The sequence below is a fragment of the Aquarana catesbeiana genome, linkage group LG07 (assembly GCF_042186555.1).
Source record: "Aquarana catesbeiana isolate 2022-GZ linkage group LG07, ASM4218655v1, whole genome shotgun sequence".
Taxonomy (NCBI): domain Eukaryota; kingdom Metazoa; phylum Chordata; class Amphibia; order Anura; family Ranidae; genus Aquarana; species Aquarana catesbeiana.
Window position 1 is genome coordinate 37,998,163 of NC_133330.1, and position 22,645 is coordinate 38,020,807.

Below are 22,645 nucleotides of genomic sequence, written 5' to 3' on the forward strand. Positions count from 1 at the left end.
CACTACAACATAATACACACTATTTAGACACACAAAGTGAATATAGGCGTCAACTTGCAGACTTAAGAAAATTAATCTTTTAATAAAGCATCTATTTATTCAAAAATGTCAAAACTGTGCCCGTTTCAAATAAGGTTGGGGATATTACAATCGGTCAGGAAGTGCAGGAGGAATAAAAGCCAGCAGAGATTGCAGGAGAAGAGAGCAGAGAATATGATGGGTAGTAAAGTTTTCAGGAGAGGAGTAGGAAAGGTATGATGGATGCAACAGAAAATAAGTGAGGAGGGCAATGTGTGAAGGCTATGAGAGGAGACCTAACATTTCGAAAAGTTCAGGGAGCTGGAGTCTGACCTATTCTACTCGGCTGTACTACCCTTAGCAGCCCAAACCGGGAAAGGTGCGGACAAGGCAAAAGTTGCAGAGCTGGGAGCAGGACAGAAGACAGGAGTTGTAGAGGTGCAGGAGGCAGCAGAGGGGATGCTAGACTGGATCCAGCTTTGACTAAGGCTTATCATACACATTACAATCAATCTTAGAGCTACAAAATATTAATATGAGGATCTATTTAAACTATATCCATTCATGCAGGCCTTTGCACTATATGCTTGTTGGTAGATCTAAAGAAGATTGTGCAATCAGATTGTAATGTGTGTGTGGTGACTTTCAGATTTGTGGAGCAGAGCGGTGCACAGTAGGGAAGTGTTAGGCTGGCCATGCACAGTGCAAATTTCTTTCCTGCAACCATGGGTAGACAGGGGAATCCCTCCTGCTGAGCAATTGTCTGTTCCCACTAGGGGGGGGGGCAATGTCCACCAGGAGAAGACAATGACTATAGTAGCCCCTAGCGATAATCGCAAGAGAATCCAGCAGGCTGGTTATACCCAAGTTGATCAACTTGGTACATTCAGCCTGCTCATTAACTGTTCAAGACTCAGACCGTTCCTGCTGAACCGGCAGAGATTCAAATCGTGTATTGCCGGCCTTAGAGTTGAAGGTGCAAGAGATTGGAGTGGTCAGCTTGTCTGATCACCTTGCAGTTGCTCAGTTCAACCAGCTCAGCCTCTAGTTGCTGGATCTGGTAGAGATATGCAGATGCTACAGAACAGCAATTCGCTGGCTATGGAGCAAGTCCCCAAGGTATATGCAATTCAACTTGCCAACACACACCTAAAATGGAAATATTTGTGGATAGACAGGTACATTAAAACTCCACCTGCGCTGCAATGGCCAACTGCTCCTTTAGGTCTACAAGGACTCTGAAAAGCACCTTTACTTACCTGATCCTTCCCCTCCTGCATGCTCATTCACAATGTTAGACTGCTCACCGCAGCCTCTCCTTCCCCATGTTCTAGTTCTCTGAGGTCCTCTGAAGTCAAAACGATCGATGCAGGGACCACAGTTCTGCACTGGAGGTGAGGACGATCAGGAACAGTCCATTTCTGGAGCATGGGGGAGCTCTGTCTGCTAGGGGAGTGAAAGTTCAGGAAAGTATTAATGCTGTCCTGTCCCCCTAAATGAGCAGTTACCCCTTGCAGTCCAGAAGCTGCCCCACCACTGCAAGGTAGGTCTTTTAGCTTTCCTGGAGTTAAGATGCATGAAACTCAAGCAGTTGCAGCTTACAAATTGGAAATGCTTAATATAAAAAAATAAAATAAAAGTTTACTATTTAGCATAAAGCGGGAAATAGCAGAAACATACTTTTTGAAAAAGTGCCCATTGACTTCGAACTGCTGCCGTAACATGACTTTGCCTCGGTATTCAATGACCAGAGAATTTGCTGGCAAGTCTCTTGCAGCTCGCAGAATCTTGCGATGCTTTTGAACACGTGCCACTCTGCCTAGCTGGAACTGTGACAAGGAAAGTTCGGTTAGCGAAGGCCAAACAAAATCTGGAACCTACTGCATCCAACTGAAACAGAACTGAAAAATCCACTATAGTGCTCGTAGCACATTTGAAATACAAGTTAAAACGTTTCATCAAGCTGCAGCATTATACCTGCATCTGAGAGCCCAAAACGGTGTTGTTACAGGACAGTTCAGACTTCTTTATGGTTTCAGGCAGTGTCGCTTTGCCCGCCAGCTCTTTCATGGAGCGAACATGCCTCTCCAGCAAGTTTTGCATATCAGCGCTGTACTGGTTAGTAAAAGCTTCCTCATACTGGTCAGTCCAAAGCCTGATGCGATTCTCCCAGCCTTCTGCCGTGTTCTCGTCCAAGGTTAGAGCTTCACATGGAGAGTTCTGTAGACCACAAGGAAGAATGCCTATAAGATCAACAGAGGGCTGGACATATCCCAGAAGCCAGTGCAAGCCAAACAGGCACCTGACTTTGTTCAATACTTGACTTCAGGGAAATCATGTGTCTGGTAAACCTAGCTTGAGTTCATGCAGAAGTATTTATGTAACAGGTACCAGTAAATGAACTCCAGATGCCCCTCATGCCACTGGCTGGCAACCAATCGCTGGAAAGTTATTTTGGTTTTGAATCTTTTTTTTTTTTTTTTTTTTTTTTTTATAATTTACAAACATATTTTAACAAACTTAAATTTTGCAATTTTTTAAAATAAAATGTTTAAAGAGATTGGAGAGAAAGAAAAACAAAAAAAACAAAAAAACAAAAAAACAAGTGCCAGTAGCTTATTTATGGGGCACTTTGTCTTCAGCGGCCCCTGGCTTTAATAGTTAAATCATCATGAAATAAATACTAACTGTTGTAGTAGCCTTCCCTGTTGAAAAAACTGGTCAGCCCAGTATGCCATATGTACACTTTGTGATCACACTAAGGGGTGCAGTGTCTCTTTATGAGGGGTGCTGTGGTACATGTGGTGAGACTTGGCAGCACTACTGGCTTCGGCCAACAGGTGGTGCTGCAGATTCCTATGTCAGTGTTAGCACTATTTTTTTTTTTTAAGAAACGAATTGTAGGAGAGCTGACCTAGGGCTTTACTGATGTTAAGGGGGCTTTGCATTGGGAATTCTGGTTTACTGGATAAGGAAAAGTGAGGGAAAAAAAACTGCTCACAGGCAGTCATAGTTAGTTACAGTCATGCTGTCTTCCCACACTGCAGATTGTCCTGCAGCTGGGTTCATTCCGAATGTCATGTGTAAGTCTGTGGGCACTCACAGTTCTCTGACTTAGGTATTTCCCATTATAAAACTGACTTCAGGAGTCAGATCTGTAGTTGGCGCGTGTTAAATGTGACTTTGTGCACTTATCCTCGGGGGAGACTCTGACCCCATCATGTTTCCACTACAGTGTCATGTGTGGGCGTGTACTGAAAGCATGGTGGTACATTTGGTGTCGGGCCTAGGCTGGCAGAAAACAGCCGACTAAAATAGCTGGCAGTCAGTTGCCTCCATTGGAACACAAGCTTATTTCATCTTGTTGGTAATGGCTCAATCGCAAGGTTACAATAAACTCATCGCTATTTTAGAATGGACAGCCTTTGCATGCTTTTAAAGGATGCTGTGACTCAGGGGTATCGAACTTTATTTAATTGTGGGGCGCATCAGCAGTATGGGTGCGCCCGGATCAGGGGGTGCGCCGTGTACAGAGTGCAGGGTTCCGGGGTGCGCCGTGTACAGAGTGCAGGGTTCCGGGGTGCGCCGTGTACAGAGTGCAGGGTTCCGGGGTGCGCCGTGTACAGAGTGCAGGGTTCCGGGGTGCGCCGTGTACAGAGTGCAGGGTTCCGGGGTGCGCTGTGGGAGCAGAGGGTGAAAGCCAGAGTTTGATGAATAGAGTTCTTCAACTATCCAGTTGTAAAACTGGGTGAGAGGGCCACATGACTAGGCATGGTGGAGCTGGATTCGGCCTGAGGGCCTTGTGTTTGACACAGGTGAAATGACTGATAAAGGTTACCAAATGCTGCATTAGACATGCTAGTTTTGTCAAGCAAATATTCCTGCATCCATATATAAAAACAAATATTGTATATGGCACCTCTCAAAACAACCAAAACATTTTCTAGTTAGGTCAAACATTTTCTGGGAACTGCAACATGCCCAAAGCACTCTCCTGACATTGGCAAGGATCACAGCAGGGAAAGAAATGGGCACCTGTAATTGTCTATCTCTAGAGCGGAGCACGTTCAGATTGAAATTCAGCTGGTTCAGCATGGTCTAGCCCAATTTTAATCTGTGTGTGGCCCTCCCTTATCAATGGAAGTTGATTGTAAAGCTGGCCATACACTATACAATTTTCCTGTTCAACTTTCCTTTAGATTTACCAAAACCATATATTATGAGGTCAAACCTAAATCCTTTCAATTTGTATGCAATCAGACAGGCCCTTGCACTACATAGTTGAAGGTAAATCTAAAGGAAATTGAATCAGAAAATTGTATAGTGTATGGCCAGCCTTAGACTGATGGACACTCAGGAAACCTCATGGCAATCAGCGAGAGCCTGCTGTCACAATGCAATGATCCAGCGGACATTGCAATGCCATGTTTGTGTGGATGAAGTGTTTTTTTTGTTCAGCCAGCAGACTGAACAAAAAAAAAAATGAACCATCCATGCCCAGCCTAGCTCTGTACCCCTTTTCCTCCATGCTGCACCGCCTGACAGAAAGATTACTATATATTTGTAGTAGCTGTGATCTCCAGCATCCCTGCTCTGCAGCTTGAGGTCAAAGAGAAGCAAACCAAAGAAAGGAAACATTTGTCCTTGCTTCGGCAGGACATATACTAGAAAGGAAACATTCAGAGTGCTCTTTATATGTTAATGAAGCCTGAAGCAGTGCAGAGCCAGGGTAGGAAGGAAAGCCCAATCAGTGTAATTATGTTGCAGGAGCTTAGTCCCTTTGATCGTAAAGATTACACTGCAAAAATATGCTTAGCAAGGATCCTGTGCTGTAAGAATATAAAAATATAAGTAGAAATATTGTTCAACTGAATATCTGTTTTTAGTGTTCCCTCCAACATACTGCCAGCAGCTGGATCACATCAGTGACTAAAGGCAGGCTTGACTTATCTGTATTGACCACAGCCACTAGGTCTTCTATTTCTTTCAGACACATTATAGAAGAATTCCAGCCAGTGGCAAAACATTCTTTACCTTAATGTATGCAATTGCATTGAGGAGAGGAAAAAAAAAAAAAAAAAGTTGTTTTAGCTTTAAGACCACCTTAAGAGAGAAAAAAAAAAAAAAAAAAGCTCCAGTAGCTTTATTGCCACCACCCTCCCCACCTCCCTAAACAATTATCCCAGGCCTATTTCGATCCAGCACTGTGTCCATCTGCAAGGGGCACAGTGCCGTGGGTGAGCGGGGCCGAGCTGTGCTGTGTATGGACACAGCCTGGCTGGTGTGCTTGCCTGCACACGTGCCCCCACGGCAGCCAGCTTGCTATGGGGGCATTCGTAGAAGAGCGGAGTGCACCAGCAGGTGACACCAGAAAAGGAGGTAAGGTGCCCCTCTGTGTAATACTATTACACAGATCAGGCAAGTATAACTTATTGTAGGGGGAAAAAATGATCCTTTATAAAACACATTAAAGCAGTTGTAAATGTCTTCTTGAAAATTACTAATAATTTATTTTCCCTTTACATTATGTACAAGATAAAACAGAGGGAAAAAAAATTCTAAATACTCCTTTAACATGTTCTTCCAGTCTGATGATTCTCTTTTGGAAAGTGAAATCTGCATCGCAGCTCAGGGTCTTCTGTAGACATCCTGACTCACTGCTGGATTAATAAGCCAAGTATTGATGCCAGGACTCCATACATAAGCCTGCCAATCATGCCCACCAGTAATGCAAACTAGTGACTAAAGGACCTTGCTAGCTCACTAAGTAGGCATAGTGTGCTATATTATCCATAGGGGAGTGTGCACATCAGACTGACACCACATCTCCTGGATTCAGTTGGTGGTGCTGTCACCCTTTTAGAGGAAGTGCTGAGTACAGACTTAAATTGGCAGGATCAACAGGTAATCATAAATGTATTATCTGCAAAACACAATTAACCTGGAGTATTATATTGCAGTTAAAAACCATACATTTCTGGTGAAAATTTTATTCCAACATTTGCAATAAATGGTTTTTGAACTTCACATTTTGATGGGAAAACCATAAGTTAAAAAAACCCGCTGTTAATAAAGCATGCAAATCCCTTTTAATTGAGCTGGTAATTGTAAAAGAAATGCTGAGAAACTCACCTTCATTCGTAAGGACTTGCGGGAACCTTCTCGAAATGCCTACATGGTTAAAAAAGGGAGAAAAAAAAAAAAGTCAGTACACTGAGAATTCTGTGATGTATAACCATTATGTAAATCTATGAAAATGAGGACACCTTATATAATCAGTGTCATTCTACAAACAACATTGCTTTGAAGAGTCTCAGAGTGCACTAAGCGCACAGTGAGTGATGATCAGGTCTACAATAGAGTGCAATAAGAGGACATCAACTATGAGTGACCTTAGGAATATATCTATATCACAAGAGCACTGTTCACTGAAACACGACTTGGTATTTACTACAGCCTCCTGATCTCTACCTCCTTAGAAGGTATGAGGGCCTACTAGCAAAAAACTGATCCTCTGTACCTTTATTTTCTTAGCCTTCGGAGCATTACGGGCCTTTTCTGTGCTTTTCTTCCTCTTTTTGGGTTTACTCCTGCGAACCCTGTTGACAGTGAGTGTGATGCTAGTGGGCGTGTGCTGGGTGGCTGTGTAAAGCACGGTAGATGGAGACAGTTCCTCATCCCAGCTCTCTGTAGCACTGCTCTCCCCTCCTGTAAAAAGAATAAGAAACTCTTTTGAAATAGGCAGGACACTTCAAAAAGTACAGCATTGGCCACTTTATGACATCTCAGCGTTCATTCAGGTCATGTTCAGTTTTCCACGGCTTGACACGTGGTTGCTTTTTTTGTGCAAATCATTGAGAATGGAGGATAATCATTGCTGCACTAGAAAAACAGTCAAATGCCCAATGGGAGTGTTAGGCCCCTTGCGCACTGGGGCGGGGTGGCGTCGGCAAAACTGTGCTATTTTTAGTGCCACTTTACCATAGTTTTAGTGGCTGTATTCGGCCGCTAGCGGGGCGGTTTTACCCCCCTGCTAGCGGCCGAGGGATAAAACCACCGCAAAGCGCTGCTGCAACAGCGCTATGCCGTCGGTGTAGCCGCGCTGCCCCATTGATTTCAATGGGCAGGAGCGGTGTTATACACCGCTCCAAAGATGCTGCTAGCAGGACTTTTTTTTACCGTCCTGCCAGCGCACCGCTCCAGTGGGAAAGCCCTCGGGGCTTTCACATTGGAGACACAGCAGCAGCTCTTTCAGGGCGCTTTGCAGGCGCTATTTATAGCGCTGCAGTGCCTGCAAAGCGCCCCAGTGTGAAAGGGGTCATAGGATCTCCAGATCAGGCTCTCGCACAGCTATACACAGATAAGACGTTAAGTGGACAAATGTTTGTGGACACCAGATAAATCACAGCTACCTATACCACTAAAAGTAAAAGTATTTAGTCACCACTCAAAGTTCAGGTGTTTCCAAGATACTGGATGCTGGTACAGCATACAAAGACTATTAAGACAATTGTGTGTTTCCTACTAAGTGACAGCAATATGAACAAGGTCCTTTTCTGTTCCAGCTCAACTCTGTCCCTGTGCATAAATCCAGTTCCATTGAAAAGCGAAGTTCACCTTTTGGGAAAAAAATAAATGCACATTGCAGGGATTTTATTTTTTCCCCTCACAGGAGAGCGCAGAGCATTGCACCTGCAATACAGTGGATCACAGTTGCAATGTCAGGCTCCTGCAGACACTGCCTGCAGGTCTGTTCCACATATACCTTTGTACAAGCTCTGTTACAGGCAGCATGAAGGGACTAGGAGCGCGCTGATCAGCATGTTCACGGTCCACTGAGCACTACACAAGCTGTCTGCTGGGGTGGAAGATGAGACTTGGTTCTCTCGTTCACAGATTCCTGCAAATGAATTATGGGGGGCTGTGCAGGTGGAACCCTGCACGGCTAAGCCATTTTCAAAATGTAACGACAGGTGTGGAGAGAGAATCGTATCCTATGCATTTAAGTAAAAAAACCTTCTGAGTCAGGTCCCACCCCGCACCCCCTTATACTTACCTGAGCCCCATCTCGATCCAGCGTTGTGCATGGGAGCAGCGGTTCTCGCTTCTCATTGGCTCACACAGCAGCGGAGGCATTGGTTTCTGCTGCTGTCAATCACAGCTAGTGAGCCAATGAGGAGAGAACAAGGGGTGGGCCCGAGACGTGTTCTGCGTGTGAATAAAAAAAAAAAAAAAATGTCCATTCACAGAAGGACAGCTCGGGACCAAGCCTGCTCAAGCACCCCCATAGCAAGAGGCTTGCTAATAGGGGCACTGGGGGGGAGGGGGAGAAGCAGATAGGGGCTGCTCTGTGCAAAATCATTGCACAGAGCAAGTATAACTTTTTTTTTTTTTTAACTTTAAAGTTCTGCTGGGAAGAATATTAGAGACCTGCACACAGCCCTGAACTCACCCTTCCCGATCATCTCTAAGATGAATCAAAATACTGACTGTGAATCAGGTCTTCCTCGTCCAAAATCAGTTCTTTCTCAAATGCTCCTGGCTGAAAAAGCAAAAACTCCAAAAATCAGATGGGAAAAGCTTCCCAGAGACAGACACAAAAGGGGCCAAACCTATGCTTATGGATTTGGAATGGGATTGTCCAACAATATCATATAGATGATTAGGTGTCTACAAATATTTGGCTATGCAGTGTCCCCACACAGAATAGCATACCACATCCTTTCCACAGTTGTAGTCACAAGCATAATGTAGGAAAGAATGCTACCTGCAGGTTTGTAAAAGGAGACCAGAGTACATTCACAAGAACATGTGAAATCGCACTACTTTGCAGACAATTTGCTCGATGTGGGCCGAAAACTCAGGACCCCAAAAGTACACAGCCCTCCTTTTCCAAAGCCATTATCACTTTAAAGCGGAGTTCCGACAACATTTTTTTTTTTTTTTTTTTAAAGTCAGCAGCTACAAATACTGCAGCAAGGCAGTATTGTCCTCACCCGAAGCCGACCTGTCCCACGGAGCCTGCGGCGATTTATGCCCAGGATTGGGAACAATACCTGGATTAGACAGGTAACTGCTCCCCCCTGAAAGATGCCAAATGTGACACCAGAGGGGGAGAGGAATACGAAAAGCTGAAATTCCATTTTTGGGTGGAACTCCGCTTTAACCAGTGAAAACAAGATCTTCTAAATGTAAACCTAACAAAAGTACAAAAAGAGGCAAATGATGACTACTTACCCGAGACATTGTCCTGCTTCCTACGATTCAGTTGAATCACCTTTCCTCGGTTCACACCCCTTTATTCAAAAAGGCAAAAAAAAAAAAAAAAAAAAAGATAAAATTAAGCACATATCCACATAAATGTATACATCACAAATAGGAATGGTCAGCAAAAAGAACTTTTGCAAGAGCAACAGGCTGCCCATGTGCCAAACTGCTTCAAGACCAGTGAGTGGGATGCCCGACTCACCTGCATTTCTCACACTTCACAAGGAAGCCATCCGCCGAAGGATTGCATTGGCACCAGCTGTCGATTCCCTCACCCTCAGAAGAGCTGTCGCTATCCCCAGAGTTCTCTTCTGGTGAGTGAATGCCGTTTACCTCTGCAACATGGGGAATGATGGCCTGTACTGGTGGGGAAGCAGGGGGTGTAGGTGGTGGAGGGGCTCCGTAATTGTGATCCTGTGGGGGAATGACAGGCTTTTAGTCCTCAGCTGTACCACACAAAAACCACAGGTAAACAGTCCTTTACAACAGTTCTATATATTCAGGTGAATCTGTCAGTATATATTCTATGAGGGCTGCTCTCCTTTGCTGAATGTTGGAGCATAGAGAGGAAATCTGACAGTTAGGAACAAATGGCAAGAGGCGGGACATTAAGGGTGACAAATATACTTAAAAAAAAAAAAAAAAATTGTATTAAATATCAACTTTATGCAGTACTTTTAAGGCTCCTGAGGAAGCTGCTTTGAGTGAAACATGTACAGCAGAAGTGGCTGCACTGTTGTATGAACATTTGTCATTTTAAAGAAATTGATATTTAATAAAATTTATATTTTTTTAAAAAAAGTTGTATATTTGCCTTGGCACCCTTAAAGTCCCGCCTCTTGCCATTTGTTACTATTTATTGAATGGGATGTGGTGCCTATTTCTGTTTTTTCATCGCACTTATCTTCATTGAAATCTGACACTCGCTTATGTGACTTACGATGAGTGACGGGTCACATCAGCGGGACTTTAGTTAGAGCGACTTGAGTCGCACCAATTAGAACGGTTTCACTGCTGTCGCTTGACTTTGCCAGGCACCTTCCTGGTGATTTGCTGGGAACTTGAGTACTATTTAATGCGACTTTGTAGAGACTTTCAAGAAATGCCTGGGCAATCTGAACCAAACCACATCAATAAAGATGAGGATCGGACTTGAAGTCAGAAAGAAGTCTCCTTGAAGTAGTACAGGAACTTTTTCTAAAGTCGAAGCGACTTCAGTAGTGCTAATTAAGACAGCTCTCATTGACTAACATGGGATTTCACGTGTCATGCGACTTGGGGTCTCAAATCGGATCCCAAGTCGCGGCAGTGTGAAACAAGCCATAAATCAGCACTACTGAAGCTGCTCTAACTGTAGAAAAGGTTCTTGTACACTACTTCAAGGAGATTTCTAATCGACTCCAAGTCGGATCATCATCTATAATGATGTGGTTAGGATCAGATTACCCAGGCATTTCCAGAAAGTCTCTTCAAAGTCACATCAAATAGTACTCAAGTTGCCAGCAAATCGGCAGGAAGTTGCCTGGAAAAGTCAAGATCTTACCTGCAACCACAGGAAAGAAAACAGCTTGATTCACCGATTGTGTTGATGGGGAAAACTTTCCTGTGACTCTACAGGGGGGAGCCATCCTGGTCAAGAGAACACACTGATCGCTGGTGGCTATAGCCGCTGGCAATAACATGAAAAATTCAGTGAGCTGGTTGTACCCAAGTTGATAGATCTTGATCGAACATGGGTACAGCCTGCCCATTCATGGTATGAATCTCTGCCGGTCCCTGCTGAACTGGCCGAGATACGAACAGTCTATGGTCGGCTTAAAAGAGACCAACCAAGCCCTTGCATCACATTGCTTGTACAGCTAGCCATACACATATATAGTTCTCTTCTGTTCAGCCAGTTGTAAACAGCACCATGTGTCACAAAATTTAGGCCTCATGTACACTGCTGCTGGTAAAACGGACATTTAGGAGCAGTTTTTTTTCAGCTGCTGCGTTTTTTCTTCAGCTGCCACTAAACTCTCCTCAATGTTATCTTATCAGTACATGTACACAGGGTCGTTTCTAGACGATTCTAGGCAGTTGAGTTTAGAAGCATTTTTTGGAAAGCCAATAAAAATGCATTCAGAACAGATGTTCAGAGGCCATTGAAACGCCAAACGCCTGCAACAGCATGTAAACGCGGTAAGTCGCGTTTAGCTGCGTGTTTCGTTTAGGCGTTTTTAAAACACTTCCAAACGCAAGCGCAGCATGTAAACGCGGACATTTTTAAATGTCGCTTACTATCCGTCAAGTTCAAATAGTTTAGGAGAGGTTTTAATACGTCCCGTGTACATTAAGCCTTAGACAGCATTATAACAGACTGGAGCACTGTACTTACCGCATAAGGCAGGCCTCTGTATCCGTGGCTTTGGCTGCCTGGAAAACTATGGGCTGTATAGATGGTCTTTCCGCTAACTGCTGGACTGGCTTCAACTGATTCAGGGCTGAAGAAGATGACATTTATTAATATTCAGACATGCAGAAAACTTCATACAGCACTAGATCACTTCTCATACCCAGCTCCACTAATGTCAAATTCTAGACACCTGCACAGCCCCAACCTCTATGTTCCAAAAGGTATAAAATGCATCCTACGGCTAACTTGACCTTTGCATTGGAAAACAGAGCATACAGAGGGGTCTTGGGGGGGAAAGGGTAAACCTGTTCTGTCATGGTACCCAAGGCCTAAGCCTGCACCATCTTCCTCACAGCTTAAGGGTTGCATTTTATTAGAAGATGTTTAAAGGAAGCCTGTACAGGGGAAATACGAAGGCCAACATTGCTGACTTTTGAAAATGCCAGCAGCCTGTCATGTTGATCAATGGCTTCACTGGGTCACTGACCTGGAACAAGTATGCTGACCGGGGGTTCTGCCTACTTTGTCTGGGTCAGCGATAAAAAAAAAAAAAAAAGTTACTGAATCCAGGAAGCCAGGCAACAAGCATTATTTTGAGACGGCAAGGGTCGCAGCCACCATACTTCTCTTCGTACAGGCGTCATTTAAAAGACAGCACAGCTGCCATTGGGTTTCCGTGGCCTCCTGAGCATTCACAGACAGTGGAGAACTTTGGTCTAAAGGCGGCAACATCTCATTCAAGCTCCAATGTCCAACCAATACATATGAAACATTCAAACACCAGAGTGGAAGGAGGATTGTGATTTCTAATCTCTGAGACAAACATTCATTCATGAATCACCTGAGGCTTGTTGATCATCACTTGTCTATCAAGAATGTCCGACTAAACAGAACAACAAATTTCATTGTTAATTGAAAGGCAAAAGTACATTGTGCAAATGAGCTCTCAAATGTTTTAATGACAAACTCCCATCACTTTTACCCTCAACAAAAGTCATTTCCACCTTTTAACAACTAAAATCTAAATTTACAAGGCACGCCCGTCTGAACCCCTTTCCACCCAGCCCAACGCCGGTGTCTTGTCAAATACAGTCCCCTATCATATAGTGTCCACCCTGTACTGCGCAGGCGCAGTACAGAGGACAAACGAGACGCCGAAAGTCTCAGAAGTTTAACAGCTGATCATCAGCTGTACACGGCGCCTGCACTTTTATTCTCACCCTATGTCCAGGTTCATTCCCTACTATCCAAGTGGACATAGAGTGAGAATAAATAGTTGCCGAGCGCAGCCCTCTTACACTGCCATCGCTAACAAGTGCCCGAGCGCCGTGTAAGCTGATGGTCAGCTGATCAATTTCGGAAACTTTCGGCATCTCCTTCTGCTCCGTACTGCGCAAGCGATGCGCCTGCGCAGTACGGAGCAGACACTATCCGATAGGAGGACAGTATATGTCAGAACACCGGCCTTTAACTGGCTCTTAAAGCGGAACTAAACCCTCCTATCATTTTCAGCCAAGGAAGCTGCCATCTTAGCCTCTGTGTGACCTTCAACTGCCACGGTGCTGCACATGTGATCCGGTCATTTGTTGGTTTGAGAGCACAAGCAAATGTGACAGTTATAAAAAAAAAAAAAAAATGGATGAATGACAGTACACTCTGAATGGATGTCAAGCTTTATTGTAGTAAATCAAAAAATAAAACAGCACAGAAAGAACCAGGAGATAGATTTTATCTCCTGGTGCTCACTGTGCTGTTAAAGGGTAGCAAAGATAAAGGATAGCAAATAAAAAAAATATAGCGCATATAATTGCGACACAAATCATATTGTAATTGAATGTTATTAAAAATGACCTTTCCTTTTTTAATCTGCAGCGCTGTAATTTTCTGAGAACGAATTGCAATATGGCTACCTGGGGTTGTTCTGTACACAGAATATGTACTGACCACTCCCCAGAAACATTTCCTGCTTGTGTGATTGGCTCTCCAATTTTCCGAGAAATCTGCACTAAGATACAAGTCAGATTTCAGGCATCCCCTGCAACAAAAATGTCATTTTTGGAGAGATACTTTCAATGTCTAAAGGGATGCAGGCCCAGCAGATTTCCTCATTCGTGCCCTGCTGCTGCACACCAGACAGTTATTTATGAAACCACTCCCATCAGACCCACTCAGTACAGAGGCAGAGACAAAGCTCGACATCTATCCAGAGTGTGTGACCATTCATTCATTCCTGCTGATCCGGGAGGTAAGCCAGGCGGGCTCCTCTGTCTTGGATGCTATACAAGACGTGCAGCACCTACGCCTTGGGCGGGGTTCTCTTATTTGACAAATGTGAGTTACATTCTCTGGAATGCAACTATTGAAACTGTTAAATCGATGAGTTTAGTTCCGATTTAAGATGGGCAGGCTTCCCAATCACATGACCACAGTGACTGGCAGTTGCAGTAACCACATGAGTGGGTACCCATCTGTCAGCTCCCGATCATAAATATAGACCAGGGCCTGTAGGTAACATCTTGGTCAGTGTGTCATGAGCACGCTCCCAGATCAGCCTCAGCCGCCATCGATGCATTTATGTGGTTGTTAAGGCCCACTCTCCTTGCCACTACACACATGCATTACATAGTTGGTATGATGTTGATTCAACCAACTTGTTGAACAATAACCTGTCAAGAGCTTTCTGCTTTGTATGCTCATAAAAGTGGATTACACTGCAAGCCATTAACACAAAATCAAAGCCAATTTTGCAGAAATTGATTAATATGGAATAGGACGGCATTATCCGGGGGGAAAATGCTGCTCCAAGCTCCCTTAGACCCCATTCACACCTGAGCATTTTGTAGCTTGAAGCCTCAGGCTACAAAACGCTGGAAGGGAAAAAAATCTATTATTCTCTATGGAGATGGTTCACATCTCCACTCCAAAACTCTTGAAGCCAGAAGCTCCAAAAAGCCTGAAGCTTAAACAAGTTCTGGAGCTTTTTTTTAGGCAGATTACAGGTGTTTTTCGGCTTTTTACATTGGTGACCTTTTGACCTGTACAAAATGCAAACGCAGCCAAAAAACGTGCGACTTTCTGCCTGAAAAAACGCTACGTACAGGTGTGAATGGGGCCTTAGGTATTGGTCAAAAGTGTGAAGGCCTTGGTACATGACCATGTAAATTCTGAGCATGATAAATCAAAATTCACATTAACCATTTCTCACCTTCAGCAGAAATTACATGACTGAGGGCGCCACATAAAGGAGTTGATTTACTAAATCTGGAGTGTGCAAACTGTGGTGCAGCTCTACACAAAATGAATTGAACAAGCTGACGTTTGAAGCCGATGCATGCACAGCTGCGCCAGTTTCTGAGTGCTCCAGTTTTAGAAAATCTCCCTAAGCCCTGGTTCACACTGACTGCGGGAATGAAATCATTTGAGTTCATTTCCGCAGGTCAGTCCCAACTTCGGGGCGATTTCAGAGACATCTGTGCTGGTTTCTGCACAGATGTCAATGGAAATCGCACCCCGAAATCGCCAAAAGTAGTACAGAAACTACTTCTGGGAATCGGTGCAGAGTCGCACTGATTCAGACGCTGCCATTGCCGGTTATTGCTGCCGATTTGGCATGTGATTTGACATGTCAAATCGCATCAATGTGAACCAGGGCTTGGTGTCAGCACTGAACAGAGCCCGCAGAAGCATTTTCCCCAGGAACTTCAAATATTTCAGCTCTTTGATTACTCTATTTAGCCAATCCTAGAAACACAACTAATGTTGGCTACATGTTCGTGTTTATATACAGGCCCATTTTAATACTATTCTGGCTCAACTAGAAGGAGCACTTCCAACAAAATAAAGATCTTCATGCCAACATTAACAAGTGTGGCAATTTGGGTTATTGGACTAAACAGAACTCGCTGGTCTTAAAGCTACACACACCAGCAATAAAGCAGAATTTCAAACAATGAGCCATTTACAAGGTTTCAATGTGTTCCGGGACAACTTAAAGTAGAACTCCAGTCAAATCCATTTTAACGATGCTGTTGCCGTGTCACCGGTGAGAAAATGTCTTACCTTCCTTCGGTGTGTCAGCGTGACAGGAAGTGGTAGGAAACAAAAATTACATATCCTTGCCTCTAGGGAGCCAAGTAGCTTTGTTAGACCCCTTGAACACCGAGCCAGTTTTTAGGCGTTTTAGCGCTAGAAATAGCACCTGTAAAGCGCCTGAAAACTGCCTCCCATTCTCTACAATGGGTGCTTTCACACCTGGGCGGTGCGCTTGCGGGACGTTGGGAAAAGTCCTGCATGCAGCATCTTTGGGGCAGGTTGGGAGCGCTGTATACAGCAACGCTCCCAAAAAGCCCCTGCCCATTGCAATGAATGGGCAGCGCAACACAGGAGTTTTAACCCCTTTTTTTGGGGTTAAAAACTCCCCGCTAGTGGCCGAAAAGCATCGCAAAAGCGCCGCTAAAACAAGCGGCACTTTAGCGCAAACGGCCGGCGCTTTCAGTGTGAAAGTTCTCTTAAAGTGTTACTAAACCCACAACGTACCAACTTTGCAGTTCAGCTTAGACAAGGAGAGAATACAAGTAAAGACACTAACCCCTCTATCTGTGACAGGTTAGATCTGCATTACAAAATTAAGGGGAAAAAAAAAAAAAAAAGCATACATTTTATTCCCCATAAATTTTACCACCTTCACATTGAATTCCCTTTTAAAGAGATAACATTTTCTTAGAACAAGTATCGACTATACCTTTAAGGCTCCATTCACACCTGAGCGTTATGATTACTGGTGTTTTTCAGGTGTTTTTTTAAAGCTTTTCTTTGCGTTTTAGAAGTGTATTACAAGCGTTTTACAGCTTCGGGCGTTTTTGTTTAGCCAATAGACAGCACTAGGAGAAGGAGAGGAAATTAGAGGTGGAGAGCTGATATTTGAGCATTTTACAAGCGTTTTTCAGGCCAAGTCAGGCGTTTCTATTGAAGTCTATGGCAGGGTTTCTCAACTCCAGTCCTCAAGGCGCCCTAACAAGTCATGATTTCCATTATTTTGCACAGGTGATTTGATCAGTTTCACTGCCTTAAGCCTCGTACACACACAATCAGATTTTTGACCAACCGAGCGTCAGACTTTTGTCCAAAGGGCGTGTACCAGGAACTTGTCTTGCATACTAACGGTACACAATGATCGGCCAACAAACACAAACGCAGTGGCGTACTTAAGTGGAATTTCAGCTGTTGAGCGCCACCCTTTGGGCACCTTCTGTTAATGTCGTGTTTGGTGAGCATTGATTCCGAGCATGCGTATTCGTACTTTGGCTTTTTGTGTGACGGACTTGTGTACACACGATACAAAAATCTGACAACAGACCGCTGTCCACCGAAAATTTACTAGCCTGCCATCCAACATGTGTTGGCGGAAAGTTGAACAACAATTGTCTGAAGGAGCGTACGAACCGAACTTTAGGCAGCCCGTCATCACACAATTCTCTGCTGAAAATCCGATAGTGTGTACGAGGCTTTAGTAATTACCACAGCCGTTTCAAATGAGGGAAATCCTGAAAACATGACCTGTTTGTGCCTTGAGGACTGGAGTTGAGAAACACTGATCTATGGGGCCAAAAAATGCTTGTAATCTGCCAAAAAGAAGCTTGTGTACTTTCTTGAGCTTCAGGTGACAAAACGCTTATATGTGAAGGGGGGGGGGGATTGAAATTAATAGGTTTTTGCTTGTTGGGCTTTTCACAGCTGAGTGTTTTAAAAGCTGTAAAATGCTCAGGTGTGAACAGGGCCTAAATCCCTCATCCATTCAGTAATCGGGTACACACAGGTATTAATGGTCAGAAATGTAGGTTTGGGAAAGGCCACACCTTAATAAAAACACTACACTGCGATTTGCCTCTAAACACCTTTGCAAAGGTATAAATAAGGTGAAAACACACACAGGCTGCCATGGCAGAGGGAGGCAGCAACCACAAAACTGACGGTAGAGGGGGGAAAAAAACTTCCCAGCTGACAAGGAAACAAACCACGAGCAACATATAATAATAATAATAATAATAAGAAGAAGAAGAAGAAATGTGCATTTGAAAGCAGAACTGTGCACTAACCACATATGGAAAAGCAACAATTTTCCTTTAAAATAAGAAAGAAAATGACAGCAACAAAAAAAGAAGGAGCCAGGACTAGAAGGTAGACTGTTAGCACGATCCCAACCTCAACATTCAATTTATCATTGAAAAATAAAAAATTACACGTGTATTTTTAAAAACTTGTGTTTAAACGAGTACTGTCTGGGACATTAATTAGAATTTTGTAGGCCAAGTTTATGTGCTGCATAAACGGTCTAAAACTGGGTGGAAAAATATCTGCCAGTAGGTGGCGCTCCAGGATCATGGGATTTCACAAAATGTCAGACGCAACGCTCACACTGCGGAAATGAAAACATTAATACAGCTGCTGCTGCCATGGCTGACCAGAAGGTTCATTCCTACAAATCACAAGGAGCTCCTTTATTTACAATACAAACTGAACTACAAATATTCCAAAAATACAGGCTGAGGATACCCAACAGGTAATCAAGGCTTGACTAATTTATTAGGAGGAAATTCTGCTAAAAGATATTAAAATATACCCTTGACATCTGCAGGCAGCTATAAAAAAAAAAATTACATTGTACCACATTACAGCCACGTGTTAAAGCGTGGATGGCAGTTAATGTGGGACACTGTAGTAGAAAGGCATTGATGTACAATCACAGCACACCACATGTCCATTTTTTTTGCCCATTGCAAAGTGTAATTCACAGAAAATAGAATAAATTGCAGCTTTCCCGTCGTTAGCTTTGCTGGCTGTGTAAGTCCCCCCCACCTCTCTTTAAATTTCTTCCTGCTGGCAACAATTCCTGTCCTATGGTGACAACACTTCCTGTATTTTCACAGGAAAACAGAAGTGTGTCACCAATGCATCACACATCTTCCTCTCTCCATAAGATGGGAGCGTTCCCTAGTTTAGGACTCGGAGGTGGTCTGTGCGGATTGCTTGAGTTCACGAGTCCAAAGTTATGAGCGCTCCTTTATGATCAGGTCTTGGTAGATTGTGATCCAGTGGGTTTTGACTATAGGGGTCTCCCCTGAACTGGATCCTATACCTAGTGATGGTGAACCTTGGCACCCACGATGTTTTGGAACTACATTTCCCATGATGCTCATGCTCGCTGCAGTGTAGTGGAGCATCATGAGAAATGTAGTTCCAAAACATCTGGGGTGCCAAAGTTCTCCATCACTGCCCTATAAAATGTAAGGTTGTAATTATTTGGTCCTTTTGACTATAGGTATAAAAAAAGAATCATGAGGGGGGTGTTTTTTTGAGCAACTTAATGTATGGTTATATCTACTCTTAAAATTGGTCATCAAACCTTTAGTTGTACTTTGTATAACATTTCTTAAATAAAATAAAGATTATAAACAAAGGTATGAGCTCTATTTGGGCTTCTGCACTTTTTCCTTCACTTATTTGCACTTGAACACAACATAAAATACAAGTACCACTACGTGTGAATTCCTTCCCGACAGCCCCTTTATTTGGGCTTTAATGGCGGGCGGCTGTGGGGGCCTCACGATTACATGATCACTACAATTGGCTCCCAGCAGTGATGGGATCAGGAGTTAGTCTCACTTACATCTGATCAGAAGCCGTGACCGAGAGCAGTCTGAGAAAGCTCAGTTAGAATTCCATGAGCGTGCTCTCGGCACACAACCTTAAAGTGTTACTAAACCCAGTAATAGGAAAATAGTTCATCCACACCCCCGTGCCCACAGCTTATAAATCTTTTTTACATTAAAATATTACCACTATATACATTTTTGGATGATCTGTATACCACGGTTAGTGATAAACTGCAGAGTTTCTCTAGTGCTGAGAGTTCAGGTAGGAGGAAATTTCCACTGCACACATGTGTGATGCCAATATCATGTGACCTGGCTATCTGAGAACAAGTAAATGTTCTCCTCCAGCGCAAAAGACAACTGAGCATGTGCAGGTCGGCTACCATGCCTGTGTTAGCTGGCTTTCCCCAGATAGACAGTGCAGGAGGGGGGAGGATCTATGCATACAGGATCAAACAGCCTTTTTACACAATGCAGAGGATTCACCCCTTAAGTTCCACAGTGAGTGTAACAAGCATGCTTTACTACATATACAGACCGATTTTACTGTTGTGGGTTTAGTAACACTTTAAGCAGCCACTAGTGCAGGTGTGGCAGCTTGGAATTAAAGGCCAAGTTTTCTGCTGCCAAAACAATGCATTACGCAGTCAGCAAGGAGTCTGACGGGCCCAAAAAAGCTGAAGTTTCCCCCATTTGGGGGGGGGGCACCTTGTTACTTAGTCCAATCAAGCATAATCCTTAAAATTGGTACTAAAGGTAAAAGGCTTTTAACCTTAAAGGCTCAAAGTCCAGCTAAACTAATCACTTTAAATTTAGCTAAATACAGTTCAGGTGCATCAAAATGTTGTTTCTCTGAAAACTTCCTCCGCTGAGTCAGCACTAAAGTCTTCCAACCAGCAGCAAAGCGTTGCCGATAACAGAACTAAAAGGTTCTGATTCAACATGGAGCAGAGTCGGACCTCTGCAGAGAGACCAATGCTTCCACACAAAGAAAGGGTCTCTCTACCGCATGCAGTAAGCTGTGCCCTCCAACCTGCTCCAACTTGCAGCATTTAATACTTTCTAGGCCTTTTCACGTTCCGAACAAAAAGAATTTGTTCGGAACTTGACCCATGTATGGCCTGCATTATCCTCTTCCCATCTGCCCAAGGGTTCCTTTAACTGAGCCCCTACTACAGCCAGGGGTGGGAGGGGTCTGACTAGTCATGTGACCACTGATTAGCTGTCACAGTGGTCTCATGATCAGGAGCCGGTCCTGCCAGTTTCCGCTCATTAGTACAGGACGAGAGCTGTCTGGCAAGCTCGGTCTCTGTGCTGGGAGCGTGAAATTAAAGCACAGAAACCTCTGCCACTCATAGACCTGTGTGGCCTAGGGTTGTCAAAGCTCATCTTCTTTGCTGGTGCACATATGTATTACGTAGGCAGCAAGGGGTTAATATAAGGTGCATCACACACAGATTTTGATGTGTGGTGGACTTCTTTAAAAGCATACCCATCATTTATACAGCCAGTTTTTTTTATGAATTTAGAGAAAGTATGTGGCCTATAATGGCAAATAGAGCCTAGAATGGCTGTTTTCAGTGTACATAAGAAGTATATAATTTATTCCAGATAACGGAGCGCCACGCTCAGTTGTTGCAGTGAGGTTTGAGACATTTAGAGCAAACGTGACTTTTCTATAAATACAAGTACGATTACCCAGAGCTCTCATCTACGGCAAACACTTGAAAGATTTAGGTTGACGAGAGCTGTATACAAAGAACTGAGCCTTACTCTGATCCAGCGGCCATGTCTGAGTAGGATGTATCTGGTGTGGTGACTCCCAGAGGGATTACAATGCTCATGACGTCCGGCACTACGGTCGGAGAGAATCACGGGGTCGGAATCGCAGCGACTGACCACACCGAAGGCGGGGAGCCGCAAAGCCACGAGAGATACTTCACGGACATGAGGAAACCTGTAAGAAGAAGAAAAAGGAGGCAAGTTAGCAAGGTGAGCAAAACACGAGCTGAATATTCAACGTTTACTAACAATTCCATTTATGTATACTAAAGAACAACTAAAGTGGTTATAACACAGTGGTCTGAATCAATAGAAGCAGACGAGGCTTGGGAACGAGCACGTACGAGTGCCCCCCATAGAAAGTGGCTTGCTACGTGGGCACTCGGGGGAAGGAAGCCAGTGGGGGACCAGAGAAGAGGAGGTTCAGGCACACTTTGTGCAATTCCATAAAACAGAGCAGGCAAGTATAAACCTGTTTTTTTCCTCTTTTTTTAAGGGCATTTACAATCACTTGAAGGGCCTAGTCACAGCACAGTGCGCTGCAACACGTGTTTTCATGCATCTGCATGGGCAGCCCTCACAGGTAAAATAAGAACGAACATTTCCCCCCACAATTGTACATTAACCTGTATTATTCAAGTTTTTTTTTTTTTTTTTTAAAGACATCTAGCGAAAATTTGTGGCATTTCCCACACATAATAGCACAAGCATATTATGCAGTTCTGTACAAAGTTCACTGTTCACATTAACCTCTACCCCAGTGGTGCTGACAATCTATGTCCCTATCATACCCACAAGCATGCTCTTCCTGTAGGCGTTCCACCACAAGAAATTATACACCGGTTATAAATGGCCAGCAGAAAAGTTTGTGGACAGTATTTCACAAATGGAGGTGGTCAGGTTTTGTAATGCACTTCCAACAAACATGGAAAAATATCTTTCAGAGGACAACAGAAAAAAAAAAAAAAAAAAAAAGAAAGGTTTCAGAAAGGTTGGGTTTGTGCTCCCATTCTGCATAGGAAACCAGGCCATTAAACCTGGTACGCAGTTTTTCCAACAGGTAGCAAAAAGCGTACTACCCCCTTACACAGGTACCCTTCCTAAACCAATCCTTACACAATAGACTTAACACAGGGATGAGTCCAGTGGCTGTACCTTTAATTTTGGGGGGGGGGTTATCATCTTCATTGGCATCACAAGGGATGATCATCATGTGATAGGGTTGTTTATAGTCGTTTCTAGGCAATTTTCTTCAAGCGCTTCTAGACGCAAACGCGGCATATAAACGCGGCTAAACGGCTGTTTTTAGACGCCGGTTTCTAACCGTCAAGGTGAATCGTTCAGGAGAGGTTGAACAACATTCCATGTACATGAAGCCTTAATAGACCAATATCAGCACAAGGGGCATAAATTCTAGTCATGTAGGATGTGTCCCTTGTGCTGATGACTCTCTATTAGGTGAAATCCTCCTCTTCTCTTATAGACTTCAGGTCCACTTTAAGACAGAGGAGTTATCCGACAGGGAAGATTT

At 43.8% G+C, this 22,645-nt stretch overlaps 1 protein-coding gene across 2 annotated transcripts in view; it reads right to left on the reverse strand.

The window, feature by feature from the left end:
* Positions 1-21,311, reverse strand: part of SETD5 (SET domain containing 5) — a 63,879-nt gene extending 42,568 nt beyond the window's left edge. For both annotated transcript variants that reach the window (XM_073592002.1, XM_073592001.1), the window contains exons 1-8: positions 21,106-21,311; positions 11,663-11,768; positions 9,488-9,699; positions 9,256-9,314; positions 6,539-6,726; positions 6,151-6,189; positions 1,996-2,238; positions 1,699-1,847 (exon numbers count right to left, since the gene is read on the reverse strand). In XM_073592002.1, the coding sequence (XP_073448103.1) occupies positions 1,699-1,847; positions 1,996-2,238; positions 6,151-6,189; positions 6,539-6,726; positions 9,256-9,314; positions 9,488-9,699; positions 11,663-11,768; positions 21,106-21,176 (1,067 nt within the window). In that variant the 5' untranslated portion in view covers positions 21,177-21,311. The remainder of the gene's footprint in view (positions 1-1,698; positions 1,848-1,995; positions 2,239-6,150; positions 6,190-6,538; positions 6,727-9,255; positions 9,315-9,487; positions 9,700-11,662; positions 11,769-21,105) is intronic.
* Positions 21,312-22,645: the final 1,334 nt, after the last annotated feature.